Source organism: Pelobates fuscus, chromosome 13 (assembly GCF_036172605.1).
Source record: "Pelobates fuscus isolate aPelFus1 chromosome 13, aPelFus1.pri, whole genome shotgun sequence".
NCBI lineage: Eukaryota > Metazoa > Chordata > Amphibia > Anura > Pelobatidae > Pelobates > Pelobates fuscus.
The window spans coordinates 86,717,924-86,734,901 of record NC_086329.1 but is presented as its reverse complement, the minus strand read 5'-3'; the positions used below and the strand labels follow the sequence as shown (position 1 = coordinate 86,734,901).

The window sequence follows — 16,978 nt, the reverse complement described above, 5'->3', positions numbered from 1 at the left end:
TAGCATACATCCTAAAGGAATAACCCTGCTTAATCCCACCTAGCATACATCCTAAAGGAATAACCCTGCTTAATCCCACCTAGCATACATCCTAAAGGAATAACCCTACTTAATCCCACCTAGCATACATCCTAAAGTAATAACCCTGCTTAATCCCACCTAGCACACATCCAAAAGGAATAGCCCTGCTTAATCCCACCTAGCATACATCCTAAAGGAATAACCCTGCTTAATCCCACCTAGCATACATCCTAAAGGAATAACCCTGCTTAATCCCACCTAGCATACATCCTAAAGGAATAACCCTGCTTAATCCCACCTAGCACACATCCTAAAGGAATAACCCTGCTTAATCCCACCTAGCACACATCCTAAAGGAATAACCCTGCTTAATCCCACCTACCATACATCCTAAAGGAATAACCCTACTTAATCCCACCTAGCATACATCCTAAAGGAATAACCCTGCGTAATCCCACCTAGCATACATCCTAAAGGAATAACCCTGCGTAATCCCACCTAGCATACATCCTAAAGGAATAGCCCTGCTTAATCCCACCTAGCATACATCCTAAAGGAATAACCCTGCTTAATCCCACCTACCATACATTCTAAAGGAATAATAACCCTGCTTAATCCCACCTAGCATACATTCTAAAGGAATAATAACCCTGCTTAATCCCACCTAGCATACATCCTAAAGGAATAACCCTGCTTAATCCCACCTAGCATACATACTAAAGGAATAGCCCTGCTTAATCCCACCTACCATACATCCTAAAGGAATAACCCTACTTAATCCCACCTAGCATACATCCTAAAGGAATAACCCTGCGTAATCCCACCTAGCATACATCCTAAAGGAATAACCCTGCGTAATCCCACCTAGCATACATCCTAAAGGAATAGCCCTGCTTAATCCCACCTAGCATACATCCTAAAGGAATAACCCTGCTTAATCCCACCTAGCATACATTCTAAAGGAATAATAACCCTGCTTAATCCCACCTAGCATACATTCTAAAGGAATAATAACCCTGCTTAATCCCACCTAGCATACATCCTAAAGGAATAACCCTGCTTAATCCCACCTAGCATACATCCTAAAGGAATAACCCTGCGTAATCCCACCTAGCATACATACTAAAAGGAATAGCCCTGCTTAATCCCACCTACCATACATCCTAAAGGAATAACCCTACTTAATCCCACCTAGCATACATCCTAAAGGAATAACCCTGCGTAATCCCACCTAGCATACATCCTAAAGGAATAACCCTGCGTAATCCCACCTAGCATACATCCTAAAGGAATAGCCCTGCTTAATCCCACCTAGCATACATCCTAAAGGAATAACCCTGCTTAATCCCACCTAGCATACATTCTAAAGGAATAATAACCCTGCTTAATCCCACCTAGCATACATTCTAAAGGAATAATAACCCTGCTTAATCCCACCTAGCATACATCCTAAAGGAATAATAACCCTGCTTAATCCCACCTACCATACATCCTAAAGGAATAACCCTGCTTAATCCCACCTAGCATACATCCTAAAGGAATAACCCTGCTTAATCCCACCTAGCATACATCCTAAAGGAATAGCCCTGCTTAATCTCACCTACCATACATCCTAAAGGAATAACTTTGTCAGGGGCAAACCAGGTAAAAGCAGGGCTGGTGCATTCACTTTTAAGAATCAAGTATGCCTCCCTACCCTGCACAGCCTATATCCCCCTTCAGTTTTTCCCCGATTGCTCTGTTTCTCCTTGTCCAATATCCCATACGACACTTCACATTTAGGATTTCAGGGTTATTAACTAAACTGAGAGATCGCACTTTATTTAAAAAAAAAAAGCCAAATTGGAAAAAGTTAGCGTTGCTTTCAGTTTGGCCATTTAGCCCTTAAAAGCACGACTAAAGGCACCAGGACCACTGCATCTTAATGTTGTGGTCTGGGTTCAGTGGTCTGTTATTTTTAACCCTGGAAGAGAAAGCATTGCTGTTTAGTAGATACAGCAATGCAGGTTTAAATAGAGCTCTAGTAGCAGTCTACTTGACAGCCACTAGAGGCGCTTCAGCAGATTTTACAGCCAAACTATGAGGAGCATTGGGTTGGACATTAAGAAGTGTTGGAGATGCCACAGGAGGCAGATTGAGTGTGTGCATGGGCAGTAATTACCCCCTCTTCCCATGTTTTTATTTAGATTTATGGGACGGGAAGGGGGAGGAGTGCATTCATCTAAATAAAGATGAAAACACTATAGCGTTAGGATACAGGAGTGTCTTTAATTTAAATTCTAACTTTATCAAGAAATTGACAAATTTGCCCTGTTTAGACCAATAAAAGGGACCTTCTCTAAATACCCAAATTAGATTTTTTTTTATTTGATATGTGCCTCCCGAGTAATTCACAATGAGAGGGAAAAAAAACAAACAAAAAAAAAACCCACACTTCTTGCACTACAAACAAGTAATAATGGTAAAATACTGTATGACAAACTAAATAGTAACACATGATCTGCTGATTATTCCATGGGCAGATCATGGTTTCAAAACCCTCACTGGACAGCAGGTGACTGTGCACTGTCCATTAAAATCTACAACTGGTGCGGTCACTGAGACAGCGCAGGGGCCGTGATCTCACAGAAAGGATTTCTTTATGTCTAAGACTGCAAACTCGTTTAACGGCTTTCTTCACCTCTGTCAGTCAGTACTATTTTTTTCTGTCTGTCAATTTCTTGTTCTTATACATCCCCATTGTATAATTGTGAAACACAGCTGTGGCGAAAGTAACCTCGCCACTGGTTTTTGGAGGGGCGTGTTCGCCAGCCTCCTACTCTGTGACCAGTGGCGTACACACAACCCATGGGGCCCCAGTGCGAAAACTGATCCGTGGGTCCCCCCCACCCGCGCTTACTCTGCGAGGGCCGGGGCCGCAACACATGGCGGCATGCACCTGGTCGCAGGGCTGCGACCCTGGTATGTACGCCAGTGCATGCAGATACACATACACTTAAAGGACCACTACAGACACCCAGATCACATCAGCTCAATGAAGTGGTCTGGGTGCCAGGTCCCTCTAGTTTTAACCCTGTAGCTGAAAACATAGCAGTTTCAGAGAAACTGCTATGTTTTACTGACGGTTAATCCAGCCTCTAGTGGCTGTCTCCCTGACAGCCGCTAGAGGAGCTTCCGCGATTCTCACTATGAAAATCACAGTGAGAAGATGCTGAACGTCCATAGGAAAGCATTGAGTAATGCTTTCCTATGGGCGGTTTGAATGCGCGCGTGGCTCTTGCCGCGCATGCGCATTCGGAGCTGAGAGGCGGAAGTGCTGAAGACACACACACACACACACTCACGAACAGACGCATATACACTAGCTAACAGACGCATACATACTCACTTACAAAACACACACAAACTAACAAACTCACTGACACACGTTTAAAAAAAATAAATAAAAAATTAAAAACTTTCATCCCCATTTCTCTCCCCTGAGTGCTTCCTGTTCAGCTCCATCACGCGCCGGTTCCTGGGCCCCCCAGGAGAAGAGGCTGGCCACAGTGGGTACATACCGGGCCCCCTGGTGGGCCAGGCCTGGTCGCAGCCGCGACCCCTGTAACCCCGGTATGTACGCCACGGCCTGTGACTATGGCCCCTGTGCTGTTACTATGGACCCTGTGTTAAACCCTGGTTGAAAATACGTTTTTTCAAACACTTCAAACTCACTAACGGTCAAAGTGGTACAAAGCGGCATTCGAACACATGGTAGCGGGCATCTTAATCCGCGAGTACAATGAGCGGTGTTTGGTCGTCGAGTTCATGGAACTCAAATCGGACACTCGACAGCACAAACACCGCTGAATATTTACCTTCCACGGATGTTCGAGTACTCGAACAGCGTTCTGTGGGAATAAGCTCCCGAACCAGAGACATAGACTGAGCCTACTCACAAGGCTATACTTTCGGTATTTTGTATTTACTTTGAATATTCGAAGTGGACCGACCACACAGCTTGATTCTCTGGAACTGCTTTGGGCATGGCACCATGCGAGCCGTCGGTCAAAATGTGACTTCCATAAAATTCCTGAACCCCTGAACTGATCTGGATGATTTTTGGATATGTTGGTCACCCTGATCAGAGCTATCAGGGGCTGTGACATTTGTGGAGATATTATGTGTTTTGGGGACTTTAGAAATGTGTGTTTTTTTCTACCTGGAGATAATTGGGTTAATACAGTAGCTGACTCAATTATCTCCCAGGCAGTGGGGAGGGACTGTATGCTGTGTGTGGGAGTGTCGTGCAATGGAAAACTGTTCTTATTACTGTGAATATTGTAACTCAGTTCCCCACAAGGTCCATGTGGGAGTATCCCTTGCTTGGGGATTGTCATATAAGGCCAAGTGTGGCACCATTAAAATGAGTTCCTGTTTTCCCTCAACATAGAGAGTCTTGTGTCATGTGTGGAGGAGACAGCTATATTCACTCTGGGGATCGCTATACTCATTATAGTCCCCTGGGATTCTAATCACTGGCTCTTATAAGAGCTGTTCCTGCTATACTCTCTGGAGTAGGAGAGGTTCACACACTGGAAGCTGGATCCTGGTCTTGGGTCCAGGGTGGGTGGAGGACGGCAACACCCTAGCCAAGCTGCGGTGGTTTGTGGGGTCTACGGTGCTGATTGTGTCTGGTGGAGTGCTTAGAGTCCTCGGTGAGCACTAGGAGCATCAATTGGTGGAGGCATCTGGTCGGGCAACAATGTTGGCACTATATAAATGATCATAATAGTAATGTTCAGCTCCATGAAAACTTTCCAGTCTCTTTTTGTCGCCGTCATTAGTCACAACAAATATTTTCACAGTCTGCTTCACCTCTACAGGTTTAACTAGATACTGGAATGATACCTCACCCCCATCATGGGATGTTCTTCTCCTTGTGTGCCTCTACCTAACTTCCTCATAGAACATAAGCTCACTGGAGTGGAGTCCTTATCACCTCTGTCAACATTGTATGAAATTTGTAATATTGTAGAATGCGGAGAAATATATGCTGGCACTATGATGATAGGAATAAAAAAAAGTTATACTGCAAGACATCAGCGATCATCTGCAGGTTCCTACATTAATTCTGTCCTTCTAGCAACAGGATTTTACTAAATGGAGAATAACTGAATTAAGGTCAAGAGCTGCAAAAACTTGTCCAGAACAAGCACTTGTCCTTTAAAGATTATTTTTCACGATTCTGCCTATATAATCTACACATCTACTGTAGTTCTAGAGAAAAATATTTTAAAAGCTTGCCTCAAAACTTAGCACAATTTTTTTTTTTTTTTTTTTTTTTAAAGGGACACCAAAACAACTTTAGCTTAATTGGGTGTTTTTTGTATATAGATCACAGCTCTAAGTCTGCCCCCAGTGGCTGTCTACTAGACAGCCACTGGGGGCGCTTCTGGAATTTAAACTGACTTTTGGTCTGTTATCGGACGCTGAACATCCTCACGCTCTGCATGAGGGTCTCCAGCGTCAGATTTTCCCCCATAGGAAAGCATTGAATGAAGCTTTCATATGGGGAGGTCTAATGCACGCGCAGCCATTGATGCGTATGGCATTGGGTGTCACCCGCCGGCTGACGTCAGCAGGGGAGGAGCCTGACCCAGCGCCGAGGGACTTCCTCACTGGACTAAGGAAAGTGGCTGAAGGCAATACAAAGCAAGTTTCCCCAGGATGCATTGCACCTGGGAGGTTTAAAGCACCGCCCACTGCATGCTGGAGCCTGTGGGTAGCACGTGGCATCGAGTGTGGAGGTGTTGGAGCGCCTTTTGCATCGAGTTTTGGAGCCATTCTGGAAATTGTTTGTAGTTGTTTTGAGACTTTTTGGTGCATTTCTCAAGCTGTGGAAAGGTAGGGAGCTGAGCTTACCCGTTTGCATGCCTTTTTTTGTGTGTTCTGCATTGTGGGTTGGTTTCCATGCCAGCTCATTTTGACTTTTTTTCAGACATCTAGAACGGATCAATTGGTTTTCAATGCATTTCTATGGGAAACCGCGTTTCGGTTTACAAATGTTTTGCAATAAGAAAACGTCCCTCAGATCGCATTAGTTTCGTAAAACAAGGTCCCACTGTATATGGTTTATAATGTAGACAAGCCAGGAAATTTACCTAGGGGCATTGAGAATTGCAGTATTTGCGTTACCGGATTCAGTCAAAGATTTTACGTCATTTAGCAACGCTCACAAAGTTTCCAAGATCTGAATCGTGAGGTTTTGAAAAGTGGGTATCCGATAGTTTGCATTCTCATGTGGCTGTTTCACCACCAATTTCTACCAAATTTTCTGAGAACAAGATTCGGTCTGCATTCCCCCCCCCCATTTACACACACTGCATTGCATAAGACAGAGTGTGATGTAGCAAAAAAATGTAAAATAAAAAATTAACCCCTTAAGGGTCATAATCTTTTGATGTTGCTAAGCTGTTGTTCAACCACAATTTCCCTCTTTTGTTTTTAGTTCACCCACACATTATATATTGTTTTGTCTTTGTTTATTTTTTGGCTTTCAGTACATGCGACAGAAAACTTCTCTAACTTCTCTAACTTAAAAATTACCATAAATAGGTTAAGAAAAGTATTTCAGATAAATGTGCTTATCTTTATAAATTCTAAGGGTCCATAAGAGTAGATTTTTTTTGTAGTTACCGTACGTGTAACAAATTATCATTTTGTCAATCATGGCCCCTCCTAATTTCAATATTTATGCTCAGTTAATTTTGCCTATTTTGGTACATTTTTCCAACTTACACATTAAAATGAGTCACTAAACGCATGCATTTTGCTAAATTACGCAACCCTGTGTTTCTGGGAAGGTAAAAAAAAAAAAAAAAAAAAAATTTTTTTAGCCAGTCTGAATTTAGTATGAATGGTAGTCTATTTGAGGTGGACTGCAGCTATGTCACCACGTTTAAATATACATTTTAAAAAAGAATGAAATTATAAAATAATTGTTTTAACAAATGATGATAGGGTATCAGATATTACAGCATATTATTATAAAAAATCTTATGAATCAAATACCATTACCTGATGTTAAAAAAAAAAAACTGCAATTGGATAAATACTTGCAAAAACATAACATACAGGGATATAATTTCCAATTAGTGGGGTAATAGCTGCTTGATCCAAGGAGACATCGGACTGCTATTTTGGGGTCAAGAAGGATTTTTTTCCTAATTTGTTGCAAAATTGGAAGCGCTTCAGACAGTTTTTTGCCTTCTTTTGGATCAACAGCAAAAACATATGTGAAGAAGGCTGAACTTGATGGACGCAAGTCTCTTTACAGCTATGTAACAATACTTGCCTTGAATATTTAAATACACACTGTGCATTTTGGGGGCCTTTTTGAGGTCCCAAGGACTATAATGACACACTATAGTGTAATCCCAGGTTTTTGGAGATATTAGGAGTTTCAATGAAGGGAAGCAACTCGAAGGTTACCCGGTCTTAAAGACTGTCAATAACTCCAAACTCATCCAGACTCAAGTGAGTATCGGTCCATGACTCTTTCAAGGCAAATGTTATCTGACTCTCAATCCCAGGCCCAAACCTAATCCCAAATGACCACACTCTACACATGGCCCTGTTCTGTAGAGTACCATTGAGCACGAAGGTAGGAACATGCATGGATCTTTTCAGAGCCTGTGGAACTCCTCCTTAATAGGAGGATCCTTACCCAAGACATCACTGTGTTGTGGCTCAATGGTTCAGCCATGATAAATCCAATAGAGCTGTGGAGTGCTCACTTTGAGATGTGCAGACATTTAATAATTCAGTAACCATTAAATTTAGTCCCTGCTGAAAGTGGGGAGCCACTGTAGTTATGGTGCCAGCCAGGTGTGCCATGGCGTCACCCATAGTAAGATGGCAAACTGTTTTACCACCTACATTGATCCTGCACTGCTTTTAAGTGACATCTGGCTGTTCTTGCTGGAGCACCTAAAAAGGACACTAGTAAATGGTCAAACTTTGGTGAAAACAAACTATTTGACATCTTACCGTGGGATGGCACTAGGCACTCCTGGCACCATGACCACTACAGCGATATAGATCTGAAGCAAAGATACAATTTTTAGGAAAGCTACTTGCAAAATAATAAAAATTACAATCTGTCATACAAAAAAACAAAAAAACAGGTAACCCTCCAAACATTAAACACACAATTCTCTTAGAACTTTATTTCTTTCCTTCACAGGAAATCTCCTCTATGGTGGCAATTTTTAAACATCCAAGGTGCTGGTTCTGTTGGAGCTTATAAAAATATAAACAATAACAGCAATAAAACAACCACAAATTACAGCCAAGAGCGTTAAGCACCAATCAACTGTCCGCACAGCAATGAAGATAATCCAGTTCCAGGCAACCAATTCCGAGCAATCTAGCAAACCCCAGTTCCAATCACCAATCAACTCGTTATATTCTATGGTTTACAACATGCAACAAGGAGTACCATGGCCCAGCAGGTATATATAGTATAAAACTTATATATATAAGTTAGTGGTGATGTGACTTCGAGAACCCAGGTTTCTGTCCAATAAACAGAGGCTCTACAATCCATTTGTTGCCATACAGATTTATAATAATTGCTTGTTGTGAATAGACTTTGTGTTAAAAGGAGAATCCACTAACAGCAATAGCCAGGCTCCAACGCAATTAAAGAGGTGCAAAGTAATATGCACGGTACATCTGTGTCACGTATCATTTCCTCACATACACTGGGGAACAGATGCACCCAAAAACTTCATCTTTCAAGAAATGAATGGTTTGAAAGTTGTCAGGGAATAGATAGACCCTGCAGACTCTGCCAAGGAGCTGTATGCCCCAACCTCCTTATGGATGTTTATCTGGGAGCGCACAATACACCCCACATGAAGGTTTATTGGATGGCAGACCATTCCCAATATTTAAAAATATTGAGACGCATAATATATATATATATATGCACACACACACACACACACACACAATATATTAGGATGCAGGGGGGGGGGAGGGGGAAGCCCAGATGCCCCAAGGAATGGGGGGGGGGGGCATACTGGGGAGCAGACGCCCCAAGGAATGGGGGGGGGGGAAGAGAGACAATACTGGGGAGCAGACGCCCCAAGGAATGGGGGGGGAGAGAGAGACAATACTGGGGGGAGGAGACGCCCCAAAGAGGGGAGGAGACAATACTGGGGGGGAGGAGACGCCCCAAGGAAGGGGGGGGGGGAGAGAGACAATACTGGGGAGCAGACGCCCCAAGGAAGGGGGGGGGGGAGAGAGACAATACTGGGGAGCAGACGCCCCAAGGAAGGGGGGGGGAGAGAGACAATACTGGGGGGGAGGAGACGCCCCAAGGAAGGGGGGGGGGGGAGAGAGACAATACTGGGGGGGAGGAGACGCCCCAAAGAGGGGAGGAGACAATACTGGGGGGGAGGAGACAATACTGGGGGGGAGGAGACGCCCCAAAGAGGGGAGGAGACAATACTGGGGGGGAGGAGACGCCCCAAAGAGGGGAGGAGACAATACTGGGGGGGAGGAGACGCCCCAAAGAGGGGAGGAGACAATACTGGGGGGGAGCAGACGCCCCAAAGAGGGGAGGAGACAATACTGGGGGGGAGCAGACGCCCCAAAGAGGGGAGGAGACAATACTGGGGGGGAGCAGACGCCCCAAAGAGGGGAGGAGACAATACTGGGGGGGAGCAGACGCCCCAAAGAGGGGAGGAGACAATACTGGGGGGGAGCAGACGCCCCAAAGAGGGGAGGAGACAATACTGGGGGGGAGCAGACGCCCCAAAGAGGGGAGGAGACAATACTGGGGGGGAGGAGACGCCCCAAAGAGGGGAGGAGACAATACTGGGGGGGAGGAGACGCCCCAAAGAGGGGAGGAGACAATACTGGGGGGGAGGAGACGCCCCAAAGAGGGGAGGAGACAATACTGGGGGGGAGCAGACGCCCCAAAGAGGAGAGGAGACAATACTGGGGGGGAGCAGACGCCCCAAAGAGGAGAGGAGACAATACTGGGGGGGAGGAGACGCCCCAAAGAGGGGAGGAGACAATACTGGGGGGGGGAGCAGAAGCCCCAAAGAGGAGAGGAGACAATACTGGGGGGGGAGCAGACGCCCCAAAGAGGGGAGGAGACAATACTGGGGGGGAGCAGACGCCCCAAAGAGGGGAGGAGACAATACTGGGGGGGAGCAGACGCCCCAAAGAGGGGAGGAGACAATACTGGGGGGGAGCAGACGCCCCAAAGAGGGGAGGAGACAATACTGGGGGGGGGGAGCAGACGCCCCAAAGAGGGGAGGAGACAATACTGGGGGGGGGGAGCAGACGCCCCAAAGAGGGGAGGAGACAATACTGGGGGGGGAGCAGACGCCCCAAAGAGGGGAGGAGACAATACTGGGGGGGAGCAGACGCCCCAAAGAGGGGAGGAGACAATACTGGGGGGGAGCAGACGCCCCAAAGAGGGGAGGAGACAATACGGGGGGGGGGAGCAGACGCCCCAAAGAGGGGAGGAGACAATACGGGGGGGGGAGCAGACGCCCCAAAGAGGGGAGGAGACAATACGGGGGGGGGAGCAGACGCCCCAAAGAGGGGAGGAGACAATACTGGGGGGGAGCAGACGCCCCAAAGAGGGGAGGAGACAATACTGGGGGGGGAGCAGACGCCCCAAAGAGGGGAGGAGACAATACTGGGGGGGAGCAGACGCCCCAAAGAGGGGAGGGGGGCAGACGCCCCAAAGAGGAAGGGCAGACACCCCAAAGAGGGAGGGAGGGAGGGCAGACACCCCAGGGAGGGAGGGGGGGGCAGACACCCCAGGGAGGGAGGGGGGGGCATACACCCCATGTCAATGTACTTTATAGCGTAAGGAGTTCACAGATGGCAGAATACTGAGAGTCAGGGCTAATAAGTGACAATATTGGGGAGAAGCCCCTCCAGCTGTGACAGACAGTACTCACCAGGGCAGCATGAAGCGAATGGAAGGGGGGTCCGAGTCTGAAGAAACTTTCCTGTTTCTTAAAGCCGACACTGCAAACTTTCAGCGCTACTTCCGGCTCCTCCAGCCCTCGGCGTCAGCGTGATGTCAAAGTAAAGGGGCGTTCCTCGATGGAGAGGGCAGATTTAGTCGCTACCATATTTGGAGATTGCGTTTCAAGCCTCGACTTGAAGCCCAGACCCTCCTTTTGCTGCTGATTGGCCAGTCAACACTTACAACCCGGCCAGTGATTGGCTACCGAAATGAACGCTCCTGATTTTATGACTGGTTAGCTAGAAGCGGTTCCCGAGCGCTGATTGGCTATCCGCGGGAAGCTGCCGGGCTCTGATTGGCTGTCTCATGGCGGCGGGATAGTTTTAAAGCGCACGGTAACGGTCAACAGAGCTGCCATGTCCGCCAAGCAGATTTACTATTCCGACAAATACGACGACGATAAATTCGAGTATCGGTGAGTGTATTGTGAGCTGCGCTGTGTGTAACGCTGTGACTCTCCTCCAGGATATGCTGCCAGCTCCGGGATCGCTCACCCACCATAGCTGCCAAGTGACCTGCTGTAGGAGGGACAGTCCCTATATATGGCTCATCCCCCTCTCCTTCCTCTATGGCCGAATGTCCCTGTATTCTAGGAGCTCCATGTTGGTGTGTCTGTGTATAACAGAGCTCCACCGCGATAATACTCACAGTAACAGAGCTCCACAGCGATAATACGCCCAGTAATGTGTCTGAGTGTATAACAGAGTTAAACACATTCCTGGGAGTATTATTGCTGTGGAGCTCTGTTATACACTCAGTCACATTACTGGGAGTATTATTGCTGTGTGAGTGTATAACAGAGCTCCACAGCAATAATACTCCCAGTAATGTGTTTTAATCTGCAATAAATCTGTTTAATAATCAGTCTGTGTGCATTGTTTTAAATAAAATTTTTAGCTGAATAAATTAAGCTATACAGTTTCAGAACAGCCCCTCTGCCACCCCCATCCCTAAAACTAAAATGTCCCTCTCTACCTGCTATTACCACTTACTAAGATAATTATTCTGGCTCTTTGTTGCTTCACTGTGTTATGCCATTTATAATACCCTCTACCTGACTACACGCCCTCTATAGTACTTACTACATGTCCTCTGTAATGCCTGCTACATCTCGCCAGTATATTCTGTGATGCCCTCTGCCCGGCAGACCTTATTATGCACTGGAATATTGCCTTTGTAATGGTTACTGTGTATTATATCACACATACTGCTTTGGGTGTAATTGTTTCCTTTACTTGCTGACTAATGCCATTCTCCTACATATTGCCCATTGTGCTCTTGCTCTCTGGAGATGATAAAGTTTCATTGAGAAGCTCTGGGGCCCTATGGTACACTAGAAGCAATCACTAGGCCATTAAGATGCTGCGCTTTATCCAAATATCTAATTCTTATACTTGCCCAAATGCTGAATTGTAAGCATTCATCGTCGTCATGCTGGTTATGATGCCACTGAATATTAAGATTTTCATTTGTTTAACATTTTCACCAAGACCTATCCTCTAGTGGCTAGAGATAAATGTAAACTCGCCAAAAACCCCCGAAGGTGACGGGAGGAAGATATATTTATCTGAAGTTGTCACCATCTTCTGAAGTAGCGTCTTCTTTAATTGTGAGCACTCAATCTGCCAGGGACATGATCAGTGCTGTACTCTCGCACTAGAGTAAAAATCTGAGGTTTATGTAGGATCTCCTAGGAACCGTCATAGTTTAATTCTGGCTACAAGCAAACAATGCCTTATTCACACAGCTGTCACTCGTAACAACTCGGCTAAAGTTGACAGCAGAGCTCTATTTTCAATACTTTGTCCTATGGTATATCTGGATTGTCTGAGTATATAGGACTTTCTTTATGAAGTGTTTTTTTTTGTTGTTTTTTTAAACTTGCATTTAGACCCCAGTGTGCCGCTCTTGCCAATCCAACTGGTCCTGTTACTTCCTTTTTTTTTTTTTCTCTCCTCTAATGGCTCAACGCAGGTAATTGCCTAGTGCACCTGCCTTGCAAGACTTTGAGGAGCTGCAATGGAAAGTCTAACTAGACACCAATGCCGAATTTTATGTTTATTTGAGCATTGGCTTGTTGCTTCCACCTCTTACAAGTGTTGCTGACTTTTTGTTTTACAGGCATGTAATGCTGCCGAAAGATATTGCAAAGATGGTCCCTAAAACGCACCTTATGTCTGAGACAGAATGGAGGAATCTGGGAGTTCAGCAAAGTCAGGGCTGGGTACACTACATGATCCATGAGCCTGGTGAGTTGTAATGATTTTTTGGATATTATTGTGTGACTCAGATATACTTGTTTCCTGTAGTGTATCAAACATTTCACTTGAAACATGTTTGCATTCAGTTAAACTGTCACTTACTCAAATCTGTTCTTGTCATTTGATAAACCTCACTATTCTTAGAGGGTGGAGTAAAGATGTAGGTTAGCAGGTTGTCTCACAGCCCACCCCACAACTGCAGAACTTGTATTGGCAAGCAAACTCGTGATGAGGGTGGAGTTATCTCAACCAGCATAGGGGTTTAAATGCTGTGTGTGCAGCTTTTGCATAGTGAAATGTTGCATATACACAATCCATCCACCTTTACCACTTCTAGATTTTCTTGGAAATGTTCCCATAAACTATCTGAAATGTGATCCGACATTAGGCCAAGTTTAACAGCAGACCTGAGGAGCGACTATTGTAATGTCACTCTCCTAATCCGATTACATTCATGAATAAACAGTGGATTCTTGTTTGTGGGTATAGTGTGCAGTTTCACATATAACCTTATAAACACAGTAAAAACTTAGATATTGGATCTTATCACTGTATTGTGTGGGTACTGCCCTTCTTAATTCTAAATTGATGAAGCTGATTTCCATGTACAAGTAAGAGGAGGCAGCAGACCAGGATGTCAATCAGAATCTTCCTATTCTGGTTTGGGAGGTGTCTGATCTTCTCATAAAACCACCGCCTAGCAGGAAATTGAGTTGTATAGCTTGGTGCAGACACAACAGCAAAAAAAGATGAGTGATGGTTAAACAAGCTGCTATATGTATAATAGCCCCATTGCATCTTCTAAAGCGTGCTGTACATGTTGTATACCTAGAAGCGAACAGCTTCGTTGCTGCAAAGGAGAAAATACACACTCCCTCTTCAATAAAGCAAAAAGGGTCTGCAAATCTTAGAAGCTGTAAGCAACTTTGTTCCTGGACAGACAACGATCTGCCATGACCTGAAGAGCTGGATAAGGCTTAAGACGAAGACTGCAAAAATGTTTTTTTTTTTTTGTTTTTTTTTTTGCTTTATTATCGCGGCTATTGTACCCACCCAGCCAATGGATACATAAGTGCGGAATTAATTCCGGGGATGGGGAGAATTAGTATTGTCCTAAAATAATAATCTTGCTGTTACATGAAAGTGGTTACATATAGAATCTGCCAGCTGGCCACTGCAGTTTCATTCTGTAAATATTTATATAGCAAAGCTCTAGTACTGACAAGGACTCTTCTCTGCTGGATCCGTGGTACAGAAACTCTGGAACAAGGTGTTGTGAAGTGAATAGCTCCATTTTCTCCCCCCGTAACTGGACAACACAGTTCTGGGAGTACAACTAAAGTTTAAATGAGCCACTCCGCTTTTATGAACAGACCCCCAGCATGGGGTCTTTATTCAAAACAACCCCTTCCAGGCGTCCCTGTGTCTGGGAGATAATGAGTCAGACAGGTAACTTGATTCTTTTACAAGGAACCACATAAGAATTCCATAAAACACCCCAAAAATAGTAATCATACTATACACAAGTCTTGTATCCCTAAATACCTTGGGTCTGAGTGCCCAAACTGTCCAAATAGTGCTCAGATCCCTTCGGTAGAACAGAATCGTTGTTCGGTGAGGTGATGGCCCAAAATGGTTCCAGAGGAAAAGAGGCAACGGGCAGTCAACTTTCAGGAGCTCTGGTGCAAACACAGGTGAATGTTCCCCCCCGCCCCGGCTTTTAGGGAGCAAATGCTTTCCCCAAGTCAGTAGTTCCTCTCTCTCCTGAATGGCATTCTTCTAACTTGTCTGGGAGCCAATCTGATAGTGATAGTTTCCTCCAGGGTTTGCGGGATTGTAGTTGAAAAGAATTCCATGCGTTCGACCATGTACTTCCTCCTGTTAGGGAGACAAAATGCCATTCACTAGAGCACATGTTTGGTTATATGAATGGTGGCTTGAGTTTATAGCTCCTTTGAAGTTAACAAGCCAGGGGTGACAACCGAACGGAGGGGAAGAAGTATGCTACAGTTTATAAATTAAAATGGTGCATTGATCAACACCTATTACTCATGTGTGTCTTCAATTTGTTAGCAGATTACCACAAGCATTTCCAAGCTACAAATGATGTAATGGGGTCTTTGCATTTGATGCTGACAAAGCTAGTATTTGTATATTCATCTTGAAAGCATTTTCTGTGTTTTTATGCTTGTCCTAATAATGGCTTCATATTGTAGCAGTCTTGTCACTTTTTGTATTTGTATAATGAATCTCTTTATCTCTATTCCAGAGCCCCACATCTTGCTATTCCGAAGGCCCTTGCCAAAGAAGGCTTAAGATCCTAAATCATGGTTATTGTCTACATGCGAGCACCTTTCTCTCAAAGCAAGTTTTCCTTGGATTTTGTTGATGTCGTCGCATAATATTCTTCACTTCTGGACTAATTGACTTTTCATCAAGATCCACACTGAAGGGGAAAATGGGCAGAATAGATATTTATATTATCTGAATTTTATATGTAGGCTAATGCAGCAGTTGTCGCTCTTGGCAAGGACTAGGTAGTGGTGTGCTGTAACTTATACTGTTGTGTTTATTATTTTAAAACAAAACACACAAATAGTGATCACCCCAATCAATTCTGAAAACTGATACAACCAAATGGCAAAAACAGAAAATTGGTGTGTTGTGGAGGTTAATAAATGAGTGTTAATACCTTGGGATATTTATTGATACTGGTCACTCACAATCCGCATATAGCTCTGATATGCAGTGCCAGATATTCCCAATGTTTCATCATATTTTGTTTTTTAGACACCTAGGATTGAGCGCTTTTAAGACTGGAGTTTGCATCCTTGGTCCTCTTTAGTAACCCATTTTTCTTCAGTCTTGCTGACTGTTCATACCAGGTCCTTTAACCCATTAAGGACATGTCATGATTCCCTTTTTATACCAGAAGTCCTTAAGGGGTTAAGATATGAACGCATTTTTTTGGAGTTTTAGGCTTAACCACCTCCTTTCCCAGCTGTCATGTGGATTGTGAGTTGGGTATTGGCACTCAATCTTATTAACCTCCACTCTATTGGTCTCTTATTATATACACCACACAAATTTTGTTTTTTATTCTGACACTGCAAGTCTATGCCATGGCTTTTCCTTTTTCTTAACTCACTTTAATAAAGTGACTTTTGTTTTATATACACTTTGTCTTGTTAATGTTTAAATACAGGGTGGGTCTTTGATGCGGATTGTGAATGGACATAAACCTTGTCTGCTCCTGGTTAATATTGCCTCTTCTGTAAGCAGTTTGGGCACCTCATCCCCCACATTGGCTCAAATCAGTTTGTAAAATGACTGTTTGTGCATGTATACAGCATTGGGGAAGAAGAGGCATATGGGAACACATCACATCTTGAGAAAATTTCAGTACTAGTACCTGACTGGTCTTTATGTGCCTCAACTCTACTCCATAGCTGGTAAATGCTACAATAGAGTTTGCTAATGTGATGGAAAGCAGAACACTGGTCGTGAAAAATTGCTTTCTCATTGAAACGGTAAGCACATTTTGTTTACTTAGGTTTAGAACATGTGAGTACAAAATGAATTCTCTCTGGAATTGGCAGTGCCTCATTTTCCCACCCTAGTAAAGTCTGGGCTTTGTAAACCAGGCTTCCTCCAG

At 44.5% G+C, this 16,978-nt stretch overlaps 2 protein-coding genes across 3 annotated transcripts in view; one reads left to right on the top strand and one right to left on the bottom strand.

The window, feature by feature from the left end:
- Window positions 1-11,123, bottom strand: part of SHC1 (SHC adaptor protein 1) — a 40,350-nt gene extending 29,227 nt beyond the window's left edge. For both annotated transcript variants that reach the window (XM_063439964.1, XM_063439966.1), the window contains exon 1: window positions 10,992-11,123. The gene's annotated coding sequence lies outside the window, so the exon portion shown is untranslated. The remainder of the gene's footprint in view (window positions 1-10,991) is intronic.
- A 237-nt stretch (window positions 11,124-11,360) lies between these two features.
- Window positions 11,361-16,497, top strand: CKS1B (CDC28 protein kinase regulatory subunit 1B). Its single transcript, XM_063440401.1, has 3 exons — window positions 11,361-11,477; window positions 13,184-13,311; window positions 15,593-16,497. Exons 1-3 carry the CDS (start codon window positions 11,419-11,421, stop codon window positions 15,637-15,639), a joined length of 234 nt encoding a protein of 77 aa, XP_063296471.1. The 5' UTR covers window positions 11,361-11,418; the 3' UTR covers window positions 15,640-16,497.
- Window positions 16,498-16,978: the final 481 nt, after the last annotated feature.